At 44.0% G+C, this 19,721-nt stretch overlaps 1 protein-coding gene across 1 annotated transcript in view; it reads left to right on the plus strand.

Moving 5' to 3' along the window:
* Positions 1 to 6,728: 6,728 nt before the first annotated feature.
* The window catches only part of FBXL17 (F-box and leucine rich repeat protein 17), a 252,591-nt gene continuing 239,598 nt past the window's right edge, over positions 6,729 to 19,721 (plus strand). Inside the window, exons 1-3 of the mRNA XM_037373398.1 lie at positions 6,729 to 8,921; positions 15,702 to 15,824; positions 19,167 to 19,424. Coding sequence (XP_037229295.1) covers positions 8,166 to 8,921; positions 15,702 to 15,824; positions 19,167 to 19,424 — 1,137 coding nt within the window. The 5' untranslated portion in view covers positions 6,729 to 8,165. The remainder of the gene's footprint in view (positions 8,922 to 15,701; positions 15,825 to 19,166; positions 19,425 to 19,721) is intronic.

Below are 19,721 nucleotides of genomic sequence, written 5' to 3' on the forward strand. Positions count from 1 at the left end.
TATACCTTCCTTCTGACCTTAATGTGGTGAAGATTTCACAGCTGATAAAGAGATTTGGCCTTGTAATATTTCATCCTGCCTCTACAGCAAGTGAAGATTCCCTTGCACGAAGCAATAGTGACACCCAGTGTTAAAACCCTTGCACTGACCAGAAGCACCCTGCCCTTTCCTCTTTTTCTCATTTGCCATTCGCCGTTGTAACTCAAAATTTGTTCAGCTCTTGCAAGCTATCAGAAAAAGACGTCTACCATCTTGGAAAATGCTCTAAAGCCTCCCTGTATATAGGTATGTTTCTATTTAAAAAGTTTTCCATAGATTATTAAAAACAAACTAATATTTATTTATGGTAATTACACTATTCTTTCGGAATGAGATCTTGATCAGATTGAATTTGCTTCACAGTTCAGAAACTGTAGTGGATGGTGTTTTGAGAGAAATGGGTTCCAACTTCAGATGGAAAAGTGAAAGCAATGGAAAGAATGCGGCATTCTCCAGCAGCCAACAAATATTGCAAACCCTTGAGGAAATTTGAAGACTTACTTGATTGAAACAGCTGGATGACTAGACACAAACATGTCTAAGTAATAAAGATATTTTAAGAGAATGCTGTTAATTAGGATGTGGATAAAGGGTACATCTGGCCACAGCTGGTAAGTCCCTGTCCTGTCTTGCCTGCCCCATGGGGACCCCCTGTGGTCCCTGGTGCCCTGATCTCCACAGCACCCTGACAGCATCACTGGCTTGCAACTTGCCAGCTTGTGGTTCAAAAGATTTATTACAAGGGGCAACTTCAGAAATATAATTTCTGATATGCATTACATCTGCCAACTCTTTTATGACAGTGGTCCAGCTGTACAAAATATTACATTCTGAGATAATGGTGGCATAAAACTGATGAGAGGAACAATCTGCTTGGAGGGGAAATAAAAATACTGAACATATTTATGGTAAACATAGTTGTCATGGTTTAAACCCAGCTGGCAACTAAGCACCACACAGTTGCTCACTCACTCCCCTCCCCCCACCCCAGTGGGACAGGGAAAGAACTGGAAGCATAAAGTGAGAAACAAACTCATGGATTGAGATAAAAACAGTTTAATAATTAAAAAGAAATCATAACAACAACAATAATAATAGCAACAAACCATAAGGACAAGAGAGAAAGAAAAAACAAAGAGGAAAATAAGCCCTCAGAAAGACAAGTGGTGCTAATGAAAACAATGGCTCATCACCAACGTACTCATGCCCTGCCAGGCCCCAACCAGCAGCCCCCTTGCCCCCCGACTTCCACCACCCCACCCCCTCCCCAACCCCTGGGTTTATTGCTGAGCGTGACGCCAGAATATCCCCCTGGTCAGCTGCGGTCAGCCACCCTGGCTGTTTCCTCCAGGTCAGTCAGAGGAGCAGAAAAGGCCATGATGCTGTGTAAGCGCTGCTCAGCAGTAACTAACACAACCCTGTGTTACCAACACTGCTTTCAGCACAAATCCAAAACACACACCATATTAGCTACTATGAAGAAATTTGACGCTATCCCAGGCAAACCCAGTACAATAGTGAAATACTTAGGATTTTGCAAAAGAAAGCACAACGCTACCTAAGAGAATCTTGATACATAAAAAAATGACCTGCTGACACTCCATTACAGGAGATCATTCAGCTGTCTAAACATGGAATGCCATAGAGCAGCTGGTGGTCCCACCGGCTGTAACTATGCCCTCCACCACATGGCCTGCCCTTTGCAGACCGCTTAGTTGCTTGGCACATCAAAGAAAGTGCTACAACTATTTGTAGGCAGTTTAATCCCATCCTCTGAGACTGCATCCAGGTGACCATTTCTAAGTGTTTATCAGATGACCAAATGATTCTACGTATTAACAGCAGAATTGGCTAAATTGTGATCCTGACAGAGTAGTGAGATGAATTCAGTAAATTAAAATATCAATATAACAGATGGGCAGAGGAGGTGGAAAGAATGAGCAGCAGCAAGTGGAAATTAGAAGCTACCTATTACTTTAAAAATTGTTAAGGAGGTTGAAATCATTAAGAGAAATCCATGGTTTTCAAGGCTTAAAAAGTGAGATGATTATCGTACGTTATTGTCATAACCAAAAGCCCTTCTACCAACTGAATTGCTGCTGGTTTTCAGTCTGACAACTTCTAGAACAAAAAATTGCCAATGTATACAATTTATAGGAGTTAACATTTCCAACTGATTTCTTTAAAGAATTCTGAGGGATCCAGAAAATTGAAGAATGTTAAAAACAAGAATTGGTCTTTTCACAGATAAAGAGAATAAATTTGTCTTAATGTAACACTACAGAAAAGAAACATTAACTACAAAATTTATTTAATTCTTGACATGGTTTAATCCCAGCCAGTAATTAAGTGCCATGCAGCTGCTTGCTCACTCCCCCCTCACCCAGAGGGATGGGGAGGAGAATCAGAAAGGAATGTAAAACTCAATTCCTGTGCCCCTCCAGCTCTCCTGCTGGCAAGGCCAGAGAAACCAAAAAATCCCCAACCACACTGTTCTTACACCAAATCCAAAACACAGCACTGCACTAGCCACCACGAAGAAAATCCCTATCTATCCCAGCCAAAACCAGGACAGTTCTGTACTGGAAAAAAGAAGTAATTTGTAATTCTTATGATTTTTTTGTTTTTGTTTTTGTGACTGTTCTGCCATCATTTGTCATCACGTCAAAAATCTTTGTGGTATCTGTAATTTTATTGACAGTGAATTTATGTTTCACCCCTGTTGTGGATTGACCCCTGCCATCAATCAGTCTTAAACAGTGCAAAAAATACTTTAGGCAGTACTTTTAAAACCTGAGTTTCTTTTACTAGCTGAAGTAACCTGGAAAAATTCAAGTGTAACACATCTACTATTGATGGATTTCAGACAAATTGAACAACTAGTTATTTTGGATGGGATAATGTGTCCCTGGTTTGAATATTGCCATACCCTCAAAGTTCTTTCAATCTCCTACAAGTTCTGCTTGTTCTATCTGGCTTTCAGACAGAGAGCTTGGGAGATGGAAAAGCTTTTAAGAAAACCAAGAAAGCCCCCCCCACAACTTCTATTCAAAGTCCTCAGAAGGTTGAGTAAGAAAACCATCTTTGTGATTAATAGTCTCCGAAGTAGTTCATCATCCTCAGCTGAGATGAACATCATATATTTGCTTTGAATTTTCAAATAGATTATCCATACATTGGGAAATTAGCATACATATTCAAGCATGCACCCTTGCCTATTCAAATACAGCATCTAGTTAATAACATATCTCATACATTTTACCTGACATATTTATACTGTGCTGCATTTTTTCAGAGAACTCAAATGAATCATCATGCAAACATCCTTTTATGAATTCATTATGAAATTCTCTAATTTTCTGTGCTTGATCTACACTTTGTTTCACATCATGGCCACATCAAGAGGAAGAAGGAAAGTGGGGCAGGAGAGTGGGAAATACTCTTTCCTTACTTATAACTGGAAAACATTTGAGTAGAATAGCAGAAAGGATTTTCTGGTACAATTCTACTAGAAATGGAGCACAACCAGTTAACAACTTTCACAGATAAGCTCAGATTTACAATGTCTATGAACGAGCTATGAACACAGTCACAGCTTCTAAACAGCATTCATAACTGACGTAACATAGAATCATAGCATCATCCAATAATTTTGATTCAAAAAGACCCTTAAGATCATCAAGTCTAACTGTTAACCTAACACTACCAAATCCACTACTAAACCATGACCCTAAGCACTACATCTACATGCCCTTTAAATAAATACCTCCACGGATGCTTGCTCAACCACCTCCCTGGACAGCCTGTTCCAATGCTTGACAACCCTTCTGACAAAGAAATTTTTCCTAATATCCAATCTAAACCTTCCCTGGCACAACTTGAGGCTGTTTCTTCTTATCCTATCAATTGTTACTTGGGAGAACAGACTGACACACACCTGGCTACAACATCCTTTCAGGCAGCTGTAGACAGCAATTAGGTCTTGCCTGAGCCTTTTCTCCAGACTAAACAGCCCCAGTTCCCTCAGCCACTTCTCACAAGACCTGTGCTCCAGACCCTTCCCCAGCCCCGTTGCCTGTCTCTGGACACGCTCCAGCCCCTCAATGTCCCCCTTGCAGTGAGGGGCCCAAACCTGAACACAGGGTTCGAGGGGCGGCCTCACCAGTGCCCAGGGCAGGGGGACGGTCACTGCCCTGGTCCTGCTGGCCACACTGCTGGGGACACAGGCCAGGGTGCTGCTGGCCGCCTGGGCCCCCTGGGCACACTGCTGGCTCCTGCCCAGCCGGCCGTCACCCAGCACCCCCAGGCCCTTTCCCACCAGGCCCTTTCCAGCCGCTCTGCCCCAGCCTGTAGCGCTGCGTGGGGCTGGTGTGACCCACGGGCAGGACCCGGCACTGAGCCCTGCTGAACCTCATACAACTGGCCTGGGCCCATCGCTCCAGCCTGCCCAGGTCCCTCTGCAGAGCCTCCTCCCCTCAGGCAGATCAACATGACCCCCCAACTTGGTGTCATCTGCAAACTCACTGAGGGTGCACTCAATCACCTCATTCAGGTCATTGATAAAGGTGTTCAACAGAACTGGCCCAAGTACTGAGCCCTGGGGAACACCGCTGGGACAAGCCACCACCTAGATGTAACTCCATTTACTACCACTCACTGGGCCTGGCCATCCAGCCAGCTTTTAACCCCATGTAGAGTACACCCATCCAAGCCATGAGCAGCCAGTTTATCCAGGAGAATGCTGTGGGAGATGGTGTAAAAGGCTTTACTAAAGTCATCTTGTTGCAGGAAGAGATCAGGTTAGTCAAGCAGGACCTGCCTTCATAACCCATGCTGGCCAGGCCTGATCCCCCAGTTATCCTGTACGTGCCACTTGATGGCATGCAGGATGATCTGCTCCGTGCCCTTTCCTGGCACTGAAGTCAGGCTGACAGGCCTGTAGTTCCCCAGATCCTCCTTCCTGCCCTCTATACCTACAGGTGGGTGTCACACTGGCTAACCTCCAGTCAACTGGGATCTCCCTGGTTAGCCAGAACTGCTGATAAATGGTTAAAAGTGGCTTAGTGAGCACCTCCACCAGCTCCCTCAGTACCCTTGGGTGGATCCCATCTGGCCCCATAAACTTGTGGGTGTAAGCATTGTGTAGCAGGTCACTAACCGCCCTTGGATTATGGAGGCTTCATTCCGCTCCCTGTCTCTGCCCTCCAGCTCAGAGGGCTGGGTAGCCTGATAACACCTGGTCTTACTGAAAGCATCAAGTACCTCAGCCTTTTGCTCATCCTTTGCCACTATGTCTCCCCCAGCATCCGATAAAGAATGGAGGTTCTCCTTAGCCCTCCTTTTGTTGCTAAGGTATTTATAGAAACATTTTTTTATCGTCTTTTATGGCAGTAGTCAGGTAAAAGTTCTAGCTGGATTTTGGTCCTTCTAATTTTTTCTCTGCATAACCTCACAACGTCCTTGTCCTCCCAAGTGGCCTGCCCCTTCTTTCAAAGGTGGTAAATTCTCTTTTTTTCCATGAGTTTCAGTAAAAGCTCTTTTCAGAGAGTGCTCTCTTCAGGAAGAGTTCGCCCAGGCCAGTCTTCTTCCCTGCAGGATTGTGTTTCAGCACATGGGGATGGCCTGCTCTCGTGCCTTTAAGATTTCCTTCTTGAGGAATGTCCAACCTTCCTGGACTCCCTTGCCCTTCAGTACCGTCTCCCAAGGGATTGTCAATGAGGCCCGTAAAGAGGCCAAAGCCTGCCCTCCAGAAGGCCAAAGTAGTGGTTCTGCTCACCCCTCTCCTTACTTCTCCAAAAACTGAAAACTATCATTTCAAGATCACTATGCCCAAGACAGCCTCTGACCATCTCATCACCCACAAGTCCTTCCCTGTTTGCAAAAATATAAACCTTGAGCTAAGATTATTTTGTCATTATTATGATTATTGCCTCAGTTTCTCACCCCTGCTCAGTGGACAGCTAAAACTACTTTCTCTTACCTCATGCTGGAGCAGACAAATCACATACTTTACACCAAACCAGCAGAAGTTGTTCTGCAGATATTTACAGTTCTAATATCTGCCAATAAAACTGCAGGTGGAACAGCTCTGCTGTTATCTTTAGGGTCAATATATTGTTACCATCTAAATAACAGAGCACTAAAGGAATGAGTAGCATACGAAAACTGACCGTTTATTGTCTTATCTTTCTTTCTTCCATTCTGCAATCCCCATAGCACCCACCACCCCCCCCCACAATGTCCCAGAGACCAAATTCAAGGATTAAGCTTTAGTTTTCACAAGAAAAATAACAAGAATTAGATAGGAAAATGATCTGAAATTGCTTCAGAAAGAGAAGATTAGGTGAGATGTGTCCTTGTCTATGTTCTGTACAAGTCAAAAGGAGGCAGAAGAGATTGATCATGTCAAGATAAATACTAGGGGAATGGGAAGAATTCCATATGTGAGGTCCATGTATATGTGGTGTGTGTATATCTTAAAATAACGGGCAATATATATCAGAGTATTAGACATGAAAGTGACACACAGATGTCAGGCTCCCTTGCCAGCATTTCTGCAGGAAGTACTAGCATGTGCTGATGTAAGTAAGACCATGCCACAATGACTATTCAGAAGCTGCACAGACAGATTTAAAGATGAGATTTATTTTGAATATTTGACATTGCAAGCATTTATTCTGAATGTTGTTCGATGTGAAGGCTTGACTTTCATCTTTAAATGCTGTCTCTGTTTGCTCTTATTGAAACGTATTTTTAAAATCTGAGGGAGAAAAAGACCTTGCCAAATTTTTCTGCAGTTTCTATTGATGGATCTCAGTGAGTTATAAATTCAGACAAAATATTCTATTATTCTACTTCTATCCAACAGTATGTTAAGTTTTTTTTTCATAGCAAACGTTTTTACTGAGCTGCTGAAGACTAATAATACAGGTAACAAACAAAAAATAATAGCATCACAGCTATTTTAATCCTAACATAACTTGTTCCTGGGCAAAAGGCTTCACAGTATATAACAGTGTGCATTTCTTCTGGTGCCCTTTGTTATTTAATAGTAGTATTGCACCATATATACTGTAACTATAACTTGCCTTCTCCCTCTCCAAACACCTTTTACTAAAGAAAAAATTCCACGTGTATTTAGACCTCTGTATTTAAGTCAATTTACATCAATAATTTAGAACTGAGTACTGAAACATGCAAACGAATTTTGCTAGGCATTGAGAAGAACCTTAATTAAAACATTATGGGCCACACTTGCGAATTTATACATCCTGGGCACCTGCAGCGAGCATCCCCAGGAGCAGGGCATACAGGGACAGAGGCCCCACGCGGGCCCCGTTTCTGGCTGGACAATGTCTTCAACCAGCAGAAACCAGGTATCTGCTGGAGCGGGTCGGCCAGAGGGTGGCATTGACAGAAAAAAATGGGAGAAATGCTGGTGGCCTCCGAGTTGAATTCGTGTTAGCCTGCCATTGCCAACACCCAGCCCTGTGCATGTGTGCCATCTGACAGCGGCAAACAGGAGCCCCGTCACCTTTCCCTACAAACTGTGGCCAAAATAACGCTTATTTCAGGTGTTCAAAACTGTGCAGCTACGTATTATATATATAATGACACGTGCAGATATACACTATATGCTCGCACACGCACTCTATACATCTGTAACATACGGTGAGCCCAAGCACCACGCGTACACAGTCCCTCTGGCCCACAAAGGCCGCTAGCGCAGACGGGGCGGCGGCCTGCGCCAGCCGGCGTAATCCTCACCGGCGACGCCGCGCCTGCCTGCCGCCGCTCCGAGGGGAGGCCGCCGGGGCCGCCTCTGCCGCCGCAGTCGCGGCTCCCGGCCCGGCCGCTGGCGGCAGTACCGGCGGGCGGCCACCAGGCCGCGGAGCGCCGCCCCCTCGCCTCCCCCGGGGGAGGTCAGGGCGGCGGTAGCGGAAGCTTCTCCCTCCCGGCGCCGCGTCCCGGAACCAGCCGCGCCGCCGCGTCCTGCCGTGTCCCGTGCTGTCCCGTCCCGTCCGCCCCCCCGCCACCTTCCGCCCCCGCCAGCAGCATGACAGCGCCCACCGCCGCCTCCCGCAGGTGACACCGCACGGGCCCTTGCGCTTCTGCTGCCCTCCTATATGGGCCACCTGCTCTCCAGGGAGGCAAGCAGCCTGAGCCGGGACCGCCGCTGCCGCCGGGGGGGGAAGGTGTCGCCGCGCAGCCGGAGCTGCTTCCTGCGCGGGCCCTGCATGCTCTGCTTCATCGTGCACAGCGCCAGCCCGCCCGCCCAGGAGCAGCCCCTGCCCTCCGGGGACCCGCTGCTGCCACCGCCGCCCTACGCCGCCCTCGCCGCCGCCGAGCAGCGCGCCGCCCGCCGCCTTCTCCGCCTTCCGCCCGCCGCCTGGGAGCCGCGGGGCCGCTGCCAGCGCCTCTTCCTCTCGGGCCTGCTGCCCTCGCCGGTGCGGGGCCTCCTGGGGCAGGCCAGGTTGCCCGTCGAGGTCGCCTCCGAGATGGTGTGCAAGCGCAAGGGGGCCGGCCTGCCCGCCTCTCCACCCTGCAAGCAACCGCGCTGCGGAGCCGCGGCGGAGTCCGAGGCAGCCGCTTGCCAGTGCCCGGGGGAGCCGCAGCTCTGTGCCCTGCCCGCCGCCGACAGCTGCGCGGCAGGCGGTGGGAGCGCGCCGGGCCGCGGCGCCGCCGGGGACAGCGGCGGCGGGGGGCAGCCTGTCTCGCCGCCGCCGCCGCCCGCCGCGCCGGAGGAAGGCGAGAAAGAGAAGGAGAGGGGCGGCGAGGCGGGCTGCGAGCTGCCGCTGGAGCCCCCCTGCGACTGTTGCCGAGAGCCGCTGCCGCCACCGGCCCCGGACATCAACCAGCTGCCGCCCTCTATCCTCCTTAAGGTGGGTCGGGGCGGGGGGCGTGGGCGGGCCTGTTCCCCGTGGCGGGGGAGGGAGGGCTGCGCGGAGGCCCGGGGCTGGGCCTGGACCAGCCCCCGCGGAGGCCGCCGGCGTACATGGGCGGGCTCGGTGGGGCACGGGAGCCGGGGGGAGGCGGCGGGCGCTGCCCTGAAGAGCGGCCCCGCCCCAGCCCGCGGCAGCCCGTCGCCGCCTCCCACACCGCCCCCTGCGGCGGCCGCTGGGCCGGGGGCAGCGCGGCGTCGGGCAGCGGGGTGCCGAGCCCGCCCGGCGTCGGGGCGGTGGTAATCGGGGCTGTGGGGGTGTTTTGGTGTCTTGGGTCGTTTTTGCCCCCCTTAGTTTTGGCTTGCTGTTGTAAACGAGTCATTGACCCGAGGTGAAGACACAGCTAAGGCAGAAGATGCCCCGTAAGTGGTGTGGCTCGCACCTCTTAGCTTGGTGACCAGCCCTTCGCAGGTGGCTTCTTAACCATGCCACTGGTGGGCGGTGGGGGCAAGGGGGACTGTTGCTGCATTTAGTGCTTCTGTCTAGGTCAGAACTGCAGAGACAAGTTCTCAGTGTTGATTGGAAAAAGAAAAAAAAAAAAAAAGTATTTCTATTTTGGGTCAATTTTGGCTTTACCGGTTTCACCTTCAGCCCGAGTATTTGTAGCCTTTTCGAAGTACATGCGTTTATAACCTCTTATTCCATGTTTCCAAAGAACAGTCTTGCTTTGTTTCCTGTCGCTTTTGCTGTCTTTTGGTTCCTTTAATACCGTTCTCTTTTGAGAACCACTTTCCATTTTTAAGCTACAGTTAATCTAGTTAGTACACTGACTTCAGCTAAACCTTAGCTATAAAGGTATCTGGCTGGAACTGAAGCCTGTGATGTTTTCCATAGTTACATGCAACTGCGTCTTTAAATTCTGGGGAATAGGGTTTCAGCATTACAGCAGTTTACTCCAGAGACAGATGGCAAAACTTAAAGTGGGGTGTGATAACGGAGGAGCATGAGACAGGTGATTTGTCCTGTTGTGCTTAGTATACTGCTAATTGTACAACCCCCGCGTAGAAAGTACCTCCTTCACTCTTCTGTTAAATAGTAATCTACTTGTCTGTCTTGCACATAAAATTAATTCCGTCAGGTTTTCAGTGGTTTGGTGGTGGTTTTTTTTAGGTATGCATGACTGTGTTAATAAAGGTACATCATGTTTCACAGATGCACTATTCCAATCTAAAATTCATGAACTATCATATCTGCATTAATCTCTTCTGTGATTGCAGAACTGAAACTTTGTCTTGTAGTTCTTCTAAAACACAATCCATCCATTTGCTACTACTCCTGTAAGGTAATTTTTTTTTTCCATATTCTGTTGTTGTAGGTTTTGAAAGTGGACTGACTTGGTTAGTATGGCATAAATGCTTCTTCTGATCAATGATATGGGTACTTTTCCATGATTACTTTAGTACTTGGTTTCACTTTTTCAAAAATATCAGTATATAACTCTGCCATAAACCAGTTCTTTCAACATCTAAGGTTTGTCATGCCCATCACACCTGTGAACTAGTTTAAATGTGTTTTTTCCATATGGCCTTCTATTTTATACTGATACAGTACTTCATTTGTATCTGTACTTTCCAGGTTGGGTTTTTTTGATGTTCCCCACCTGTCCCAATGGTTTTGCCTCATTAGTCTCGCTGTAGTCCAGCTCCTTCTGCAGTGTTTTTGAAAAAGCCTGCCCTTAGTTCCAGCAGCTGGAACCAACATACTCACCTGTTGTGGGTTGGTTTGTTGGTTTTTTGGTTTTGTTTTTTTTTTTTAGTTTTGGGTTGTTTGTTTGTTTTTTGTTTTTTGGGTTTTTTTTACATCACACCACACCACCCCCATTTGCCCTCCAATCCTTAGCTAGACTTATGGATTAGGTTGGTTGGTTGGGGGGTTTTGGGGGGTTTGGTTTTTTGCTGCTTCCATAGCATCCTGATCTTTTATGGGTCTTTTAACTCATGATTTCTGACCAGGCATCTTTTTAACTGTATTATACGGGTGCCTAAAGGCATTCATATGCTGGGTTTTGATACAGAAAATATCCCAAATGTAATCCTTTCTCCAAAGGTGCCATTTTATTATGAGTGGGTGGGAGCAAATATACACAAAGATTTTACTAAACTTTTCAGAGTAGGTAGCAGAGACATAAACCTTACTACAAGGACAAGAGATTCCATCCTTGAAAGTCTCAGGAGCCAGATCCTGTGCAGGTTTTTTGTTTCCTTCCCTTGAGTCCCACCTCTGTGACCTCCTGATGAAGTGGTGCTAGTGTAGGAGCAGCTGTCACCTGTGTCTGTATGTGGGCTGGAGGCAACAAAAAGAAACATTACAGGAACTGCTAAGTAATAGGTGGCCACTTAAAGTTGGCTGCCACAGGCTGCTTAGGTGCTGTTCTGTTGTTAAGTCTCCCCTGAGTGAAGGATACTGGGCTGGATGGAAGAGTTTGTCAGACTGAACTTGGCCTGCAGATCATTGGAGGGGCCCTACTGAGTCGGGAAGTTCATAGTGCAGTGTGGCAGTTGATCCTGTTCCCCTGGCTGGGAAAGAGGTCTCAGTTTTGGGGGATAAAAGAACTGTGGTTCCACAGATCAATCTTACAGGTTGTTTTGCTTTTCATTTGGTCACTGAAACACATATCAGGAAAGTGTTTTACAGTGGACAGAATTTCATCGTTAATCTTTGTAGATGAGGGTGACTAACTTTGACTAAATCCATAACCTTTAAAATCTGAGGAGAAGATCTAAGGAATTATATAGATGGTCAACTTGACTGTGACCCAGACGTGTGAATGAAAAAAAAAAACCAGGGAGCTGCTTGTAAGCATGCAGTGTGGAAGATTACAAAATCTTGTGCTGTATATCACTTAAGTTTCCAAAATTTTTGTGCTATATATTACAAATCTATGCCTAGTGCAATTTCACCGCTATTTATTTCTGGAAAACAGAAATAAATCTTCATGTTTTACCAGTTACCTCTTTGCAGTGCTGCTGTTTAATCAAAAAAGTTAACTGGTATAAAGTGGACTGCAGACTGAGTGAATTTACAATTCCTATTGAAGCGCTTCAGATTTCCTTTTGGGCTGTATTAACAAGAACTGTGGAAAGGAAGTTCTCTGCTTTGCTCGGTGCTTTTAAAGCCTCTGGTAGGGTACTGCATTAGGTTGTGGGCACTGGGGTCTCCTTAAAAAAACCCACAGGCAAATCAGAGAGGCATCAAAGGAGAGCTAGAGGTCATGGAAACATGGTCTGTGATGGTAGTTGGAAGATTCTGTTCAAACTGAATGCCGCTTCTATTATGAAAGAAGGCTGAGGTGCACTCTTTATGATTCCATGACTATGTTATTGTCCTTTGTCAAATAAAAAGAAATAATAAGATTAATTTGATGCGAGAGGAATTTAGGTAAGAGACTTGGAAAATGACGCAGTGTGAGAACATTCAAGTCTTGGCAACGGTGGTTTCCTGTCTCTGAGGTTATGTGAGGAGTTGGGATTTTTATTTATTTATTATTTTTTTAACACAAGGGGGATGTCCTTACCAGGTGTGTTCGAGGTGTGCTTGAACTTGCTTCAAAACAGAAGGTTCTTTTTTGATTTCTTCTTTCTCTATTTGCTGTGTTTATTTTTATGAAGTGTGAACATATGCTGCTCTGCAGCAGAGACCCTGTCAGTTTTAGCTTAGAGCTAATGCACTATGTGGGGAAGATAAGCATGTGTGTATTTATTTAACTTAAGGTTTTCATAAATACATTATTATTATTTGAGGCACTACTGGCTCCTTTTCTTGCATCTTTACTCAGCGTTTTTTACTTATTTTTCTCATTCTTCCCTTGCTGTAATAACTCACGTTTGCTTGTGTTCCCGTAATAACTTACCTGTTTGATTTTGATAATATTAAATACAGTGTTGCTATCACTGTGCTACTAGCACTTGCTTTAAGATTTTCTGAGCAATATGAAGTGGGTTTGATAGACCAGAGCTAGGCCTTTGGTTTTGTCTTCTGGCTTCTGAATGCTGGTATTTATTTTTAATAAACTTACACCTGAAAAGACTGGATATAAATGTTATAATTGCACTGTGATTTTTTTTTTTTCTGACCTAGTCAGGAGACAGAGGCTTGGTAGGATGGTAGTTGGAACAAAAATTCTTTAAGGTCTTTCATATTGACAGTGGCAGCTGGATTAGCAGCAGTCTTCCCTATTCAATGTTTGCCATGTTCTTGTTTTAAGAACTTATATCTTTTGTTTTTCAAAGTGAAGGTGGTATTTCCACAAATGAGCATATTTATTTCCCTCTGTAGCAAAGATTAAAGTATTTTATAATGCCAGCCTTGACATCCCTCCTTAGCATTAACTGGCATCAGTCTGATGCCTGTCTAAGCATAACTTGGTTAGTATTGCGTTGTTCTCTTCCGAGGTTTTTGTAACTGTTAAAAGGTTTGGTCTCCTGTTTCATACTGGTAGTAGGAACTAAAATTTCCTACTTCTAATAACAGAATTGCAGAGAATCATCTTTTTCTATGCTTAGAATTACCCTTTTCAGTAGGAATGTCAGATGTCAAATTACTACTTACTGTTTGGTGCTTTTTCCCTGCTTGACAGGGAGTGATGGTGTTTTTTGGGTACACACCACAGCCACGTCCTTGCTCTGTGCATGTATTCACCAGTATGAAGAACTGCAGGGGGGAAGCAGGCTTTGATTGATTCATCCACACTTCTGTCTGCCGGTGTTCAACTGATTCCCTAATAAGAACCACCCGTTGACTCTTGGTAGTGGTCAGGCAAAGACCTGCAGGAAAACAGGGTTCATGCGCAGTCCTTCAGCATTGCAAGGAGTCTTACATAAGAAATTTTGAGTTTTTTCGCAGCTAGAAGAAGATGAGAGCAATAAATATTGTAAGCGTTTACAGAGGGTGGTGAGTTTGATTATTTTGCAGATCCTTGAGGAATAGTCAACTAACTTCCCTTCTCCAAGGGATCTTATCTGGATATACATACTCAAAACTGCTAAGCTAAGCCATCTCCTAGAACAGGGGGACGGTAATGGTTGTTATTGCTGACACTTGATTGTCTAGTCTGTTCTGAAGACCACCCACTGGTGGAAACTGTGGGTTACCAGGTATTTTATTACAATGCTTCATTATCCTTAGACTAACAATTTTTGAGACTGTCCTGCCCACCACAAAGATGAGTGGTGTTCTCTCTAGTTTGTTTACTGCCTTTGCCGTCCCTTTTCCTTGGTTAAACAGTCCTAGTCTTTTCTTTGAATGTTTTTACATTTTCTAGACCTCAGTGCTTTCCCATAGACGCTCTCCCAGTATTTTCAGATTTTCCTGAGCACAATGCCTGAAGATTGGCTGTTGTGATTCTCTTGGTACTTGATGCCCTCATTAGTTGAGTGGGAGGACTGTTTCATGTTTTGCACTCTGTATTCCTGTGTAGGTATCTTAATGCTGTGACTCCATTGTCTCATGTTAGGATAATATGTGGATTAAAGTTCATTTGTGGTTACAGGATACCTTCATATGTAACTCTTGATAGACCTTCTTTTTATATTTATTAATAAACAACATCACTTCTGAGGAAGGGCTGACTGTAATAAATGTAGCAACGATTTACTAGCCTGCCATGAAAGTGCAGTTTATTCTTTTTTGCAGGCTGCTATTGATAAGGAGAAATAGTGTGAAATGGGGACAATGGACATCGATCGTGATTGTGTATGTCTGCTCAAGGAATGTGGGTATGGTGACTGGTCATAGGTGTGGTGTCTGGTCACATAGCCACACAGCTTTGAGGAGACGCCTACCCTTCTTCCTCTGACAAAGGGGCTATTTATAAAAAGGATGAGAAAAGGATGAGAGACATTCCAATGTTATCTAGAGGGAGGGAGTGCTAAGGCTTCTTGCTGGAGAAGATCAGATGGTCACAAGGACATGAATCACCTACAAACCTGCAAGACCACCACATTCCAGGCAAAGGACTGATAAGCTAATTAACATACGAAGCAGAGTAAGCGGGTTTAGGTAACGAATATGTATAGGCGTTAATTGAATATTCATTTGTTTTATTGTATAAATGTGAGATGGTTTGTCACTTTGGGCATGCATGCTTGTGGAGGAGCGATCCCCTGTGCATCTGCGCGCAATAAACATACCTACTTTATAACTTTTGAGTTACAGAGTCTAATTCCGCATGTCACTATAGTGCTCAAAACCTTGGGATATAAAATGCTAATTCTGTGTCTGGTTTCCATGTATGACACTGTTTTGCTGTGCTGATCTGCTCCACCATCCCATGCCCCCTTCCCACAAGACTGATGTATTAGTACCTTTGTGTCTCTTCCTTACAATTCAGTTAAGTAATAGAAGGAAAAGTTTTCCTACCTGAATCAGAAGAGGAATGAAAACACCTTTTAAATAGCTTGTGAATAGCATTAAGCTAATATTTGTAATGGTTTAGGTATGCCATCTCAGAGACATATTTGAAACTTGGTCCAAGGAATGAGTGCTTAAGTAGGATACATACTGCTGTTGGTTGTGCTACTGTGACTTACTAATATTGTCAGCTCTTGTGAGGTGTAGATGTTTTCGTTACTGTCCTTGACTAATTGAGTCAGGGGCAAGTTCTAGAACTGTGTATTGCAAGACATGCTAATGCTTTCCTGTCTTTTACAAGACAGTTTAGTAATAAAATATTTCTGTTTCTAAAGTATCTGACAAACAATATTTTTCTTCCTTTCTTTACAGATATTTTCCAGTTTATCCCTGAATGAGCGTTGCCTTTCAGCATCATTAGTCTGTAAATACTGGCGGGACCTGTGTTTAGATTTTCAGTTTTGGAAACAACTGGATCTCAGTAGTCGTCAACAGGTATGAAGGTATCATTGCAGAAAAATTATGTTTTGATGTCTCAGAATATGTTCTCAGAATGTATACTCTTGACCAAAGGTGAACAGAAGAAACCCATAAAATGGTGATGTCTGTGGACTCAGCGATTTTTCGCTTAGACACTGAAAATGTATGGACCCTTAGATGAACTTTAACTGTAGCTTCTTTTGACTGAGATCAGTTGTTAAACAATGTGTGGATAAGTGCTGTTTGATGCAAGCAAGATGTCGATTTATTAGTGATTCTTTTACATTTATATAAGTTTCTACCTTCTACATGTTACACACTGATTGGTTAAATCTTAAGTGTGAACTACACCAATTGGTTATCTTCTAAGACACATCATTTAAACAATAGGTACTGATTAGTCTATTTTATCTTAGCAACAATCTCTATTCTAAGATTAGGAGGTTTTATTCCTACTTGACTTTCATGAATAACAAAGTTCCCTTGTCCTGCTGTATGTCCCTCTTTGTCCATCCAGTTGTCATCTCAAGAGCCTGCTGTTAACTTGTTCCTTTGTTCCCAGGGCTTATGCCCTACAAGTTCTAACATGTCTCTCTTCATCAGGCTAACAGTGCTTGGACTCTTGTCCTTGAGGCCTTGCCAACAGTGCATTACCTGTGTCACCCCTGCATCAGGTAGTGGTAGTTCCATTCATAAGAACTATCAGATCTCATACAAACTGAAAGACGTACCTGAACTTTTCTGAGGATGCTCTGGTTTGAAGAATGGTCACCTAACTGGTGCTTGTTCTGTTTGTTTTAACTAATTTGTTTAAACTAAACTAAATTTAACTTTAATTTTTCTTCAGCTGATGCGGCTTCTGCTGATCAGAAGACACATTATGTCGACAGTCTGAGGCATCTAGCTGATTCTAGAAGGCCTTTAGCTGATCCTAGAATTAAATGTGGCTGGGATTCATGGATTCCATTCAGTGAGATCCTTCAGAGCCTAGCCTTAGATTGTTAAGGGTAATTTTCTTCCTTGGAAAACTTTAAAGACGGTGTTTTTTGGCTGCCCCCTTTAGCTTTCTTGTAACTTAGTTACAGAGGTGTTTGAAACAATTTCTTGAGAGTTTCATGAAAATAAGGTGCAGGGTTACAACCACCAGAGGGTCCCATTTGAAGAAGCAGCAACATGAACTCACCTATGTTAGACATAAAGAATGTACATGGGTGTTGTGGTTTAACCCCAGTTGGCAACTACCATATAGCTGCTGGCTTACTGCATGCCCCTGCCCCCAGCAGGATGCAGAGGAGAATCAGGAAAAAGGTAAAACTTGGGGACTGAGATAAGAACAACTTAATAATTGAAACAAAATAAATGATAATAATATGGAAAAGGAGGGAGAAGGGGAAGAGGAGTAAAATCCAAAGAGAAGGGAAAAAACAAGTGATGTGCGATGCAATTGCTCACTGCCTGCTGACTGGTGCCCAGCCAGGTCCCGAACAGTGATAAGCTGGCCCTGGACAGTACCCCCCAATTTATATACTGAGCACGATGCCCTATGGTATACAGTATCTCTTTGGCTGGTTTGGGTCAGCTGCCCTGGCTCTGCTCTGTCCCGGCTTCTTGTGCCCCTGCTCGCTGGCAGAGCATGGGAAACTGGAAAGTCCTTGAGTTGCTGCTAAGCAGTGCTTACCCTAACTGAAGCATCAGTGTGTTATCAACATTATTCTAACATTAAATTCAAAACACTGAAGACAAAATAACTATACCAGCTGAAACCAGGACAATGGGATATTATTTTCAGATCACCAGTTCATAAGAAATCATGGAAGTTCTCTTGCTTCTAGAGTTACCAGTTAGCTTTTCTATGGTGGTTCAGAAATATGCTCTCTAAGATTGTCTGATTTTTCTTAAGTGACTCCAGAGCAGTAGGTAGGTGTAGGTTCTATGTGTCAAGGAAGTCTTTCTTCTCTACTGTCTTAAGGTGTAGCACTATTTCTACTACAAAGCTTTTTAGTGGTTTTGCCTACTAGGTATGTTTATCAGTTGTGGCATTGCCCTGAGAAACCTATATTGCCAATTTTTTACTGAGTTCCTAAACCAATATTAAGCACGGACGTTGTCCTTATCCATGTGTGCAGGAGGTTTGGTCGTTTGAGGGTTTGTTTTTTTTGGTTACTGTTAGGATTTTCTTTAGGCAGGGCATGGGGGTGTGCAGGTTAGTGTTTGTTTATGCATTGTTTGTGGGTTTTGGTTATTTTGGGGTGGGTGGGAGGTTTGCAGTTTGTCATGTTCTTTTAGCTAACAGCTGCCTGATGAAATAGTGAGAGAAAGGATTTGAATTGCTACAGTGGAAGGAAAACAGATTGAATGCAGCAAAGAAAGTGTTTGTTTCTCAGCTATGTAAGAGAAAAACAAAAGGGTTTCATATCCTTCTTTTGCCTTCTCCAGGCTTAAAGCTAAATTGCATCTATGCTATATGATGGATAAGTATTGCTGAACAGTTGTTAGAAAGACTTTCATCATATGTCATTTCAGGGTTTTTGAAACCGAACTTTTAAAGTGAGAGAGTTCTATGCATTGTGCCTTACCTGCTTTGGTTTTGTTTGTTTTGTTTTAACTTACAAGCTTTAGCATGAAGATTATCTTATGTGCTTTATGTGCTTTGTAGGACTGGCTGCTTTTAAAATTGTTGGCATGTTAGCTAGCTATGATGTCTACACAAAGTGGACAACCTTTTTTCTTCAAAGTAGGTCTGGCAAAATAGTGCGTGTATCAGATTTAATGGTCTTTCATAGACTAACACATAAAATACCCAAGTATTCAGTTTTAAAACTGAGCAAATAGCCGGAGGAAATTTTGGGGGTTTAATTGACTTTTTTTTTCCTTCTCGTCCCTTTGATTCACTGCTACCTTGTGTGACTGTTTTCCATTGTTAAGAAGCCCATTGTTACCTGCATCACATTGTCTGCTGGCACTTGGTTTTGGATGATTACCAAAGCTTAAGTAAAAACCTGTTGTATTTTAGAGACATATAAATCACTTATTTCTCTGTAAATTCTACCTTAGGAACATAAGTACAGTGCTGCTATAGAAGGGCAAGCATATAATTTTCTTCTAAAGGATGGAGAGATCTTTGCCTAAAATATGAAAAGGACCACTGACTATTATTCTCTCCAAGTGTTGGAACAGAATTCTTTGAAGATAACTGTAAAACTGATTATAGCACTATGTTCTTATCTTGGAAAACAAATCTTTTCATTCTCCCCATAGCTTATGGAAATGCATCTTACAAATAGCAGTTTTGGTGCTAATGAAATAAAATATATTTCTGAAAATTGTTAAATTTTAATATTTGGGTTTTCTTTGCAGGTCACTGATGAGCTGTTGGAGAAGATAGCATCAAGAAGCCAGAATATTACTGAAATCAATATTTCTGACTGTCGCAATGTGTCTGATAGAGGAGTATGCATATTAGCAATTAAATGTCCTGGACTCCTAAGGTATACGGCCTACAGATGTAAACAGCTTTCTGACACCTCTATTATTGCAGTTGCCTCTCAGTGTCCTCTCCTTCAGAAAGTGCATGTAGGCAATCAAGACAGACTCACTGATGAAGGCCTAAAGCAGGTAACCATCCATTCCACAAATTTCTTTTGTGAAATCAGTATCTATCAGTTTCTTACTAAGTGCGAAAAGGGACATGGAAGAAGGTACCCTCTTCTAGTACTTAATTAAAATCAGATCACCTCTTCTACTTTAAAAATTGGTTTATGGACATACTTTCTTGGTGCAGTAAAGGCTGTTCTCTAGAGGCTGCACTATTTTATTTTTTTTTTTTAATATTGAGGGATTAAATGATCTCTTTATGATGGACTATCTAGTTTGACATCCTGCTTTGCCTCTGGCTGATGGAGTGTTCCTGAG

The sequence above is a fragment of the Falco rusticolus genome, chromosome Z, assembly GCF_015220075.1.
Source record: "Falco rusticolus isolate bFalRus1 chromosome Z, bFalRus1.pri, whole genome shotgun sequence".
Taxonomy (NCBI): Eukaryota; Metazoa; Chordata; class Aves; order Falconiformes; family Falconidae; genus Falco; species Falco rusticolus.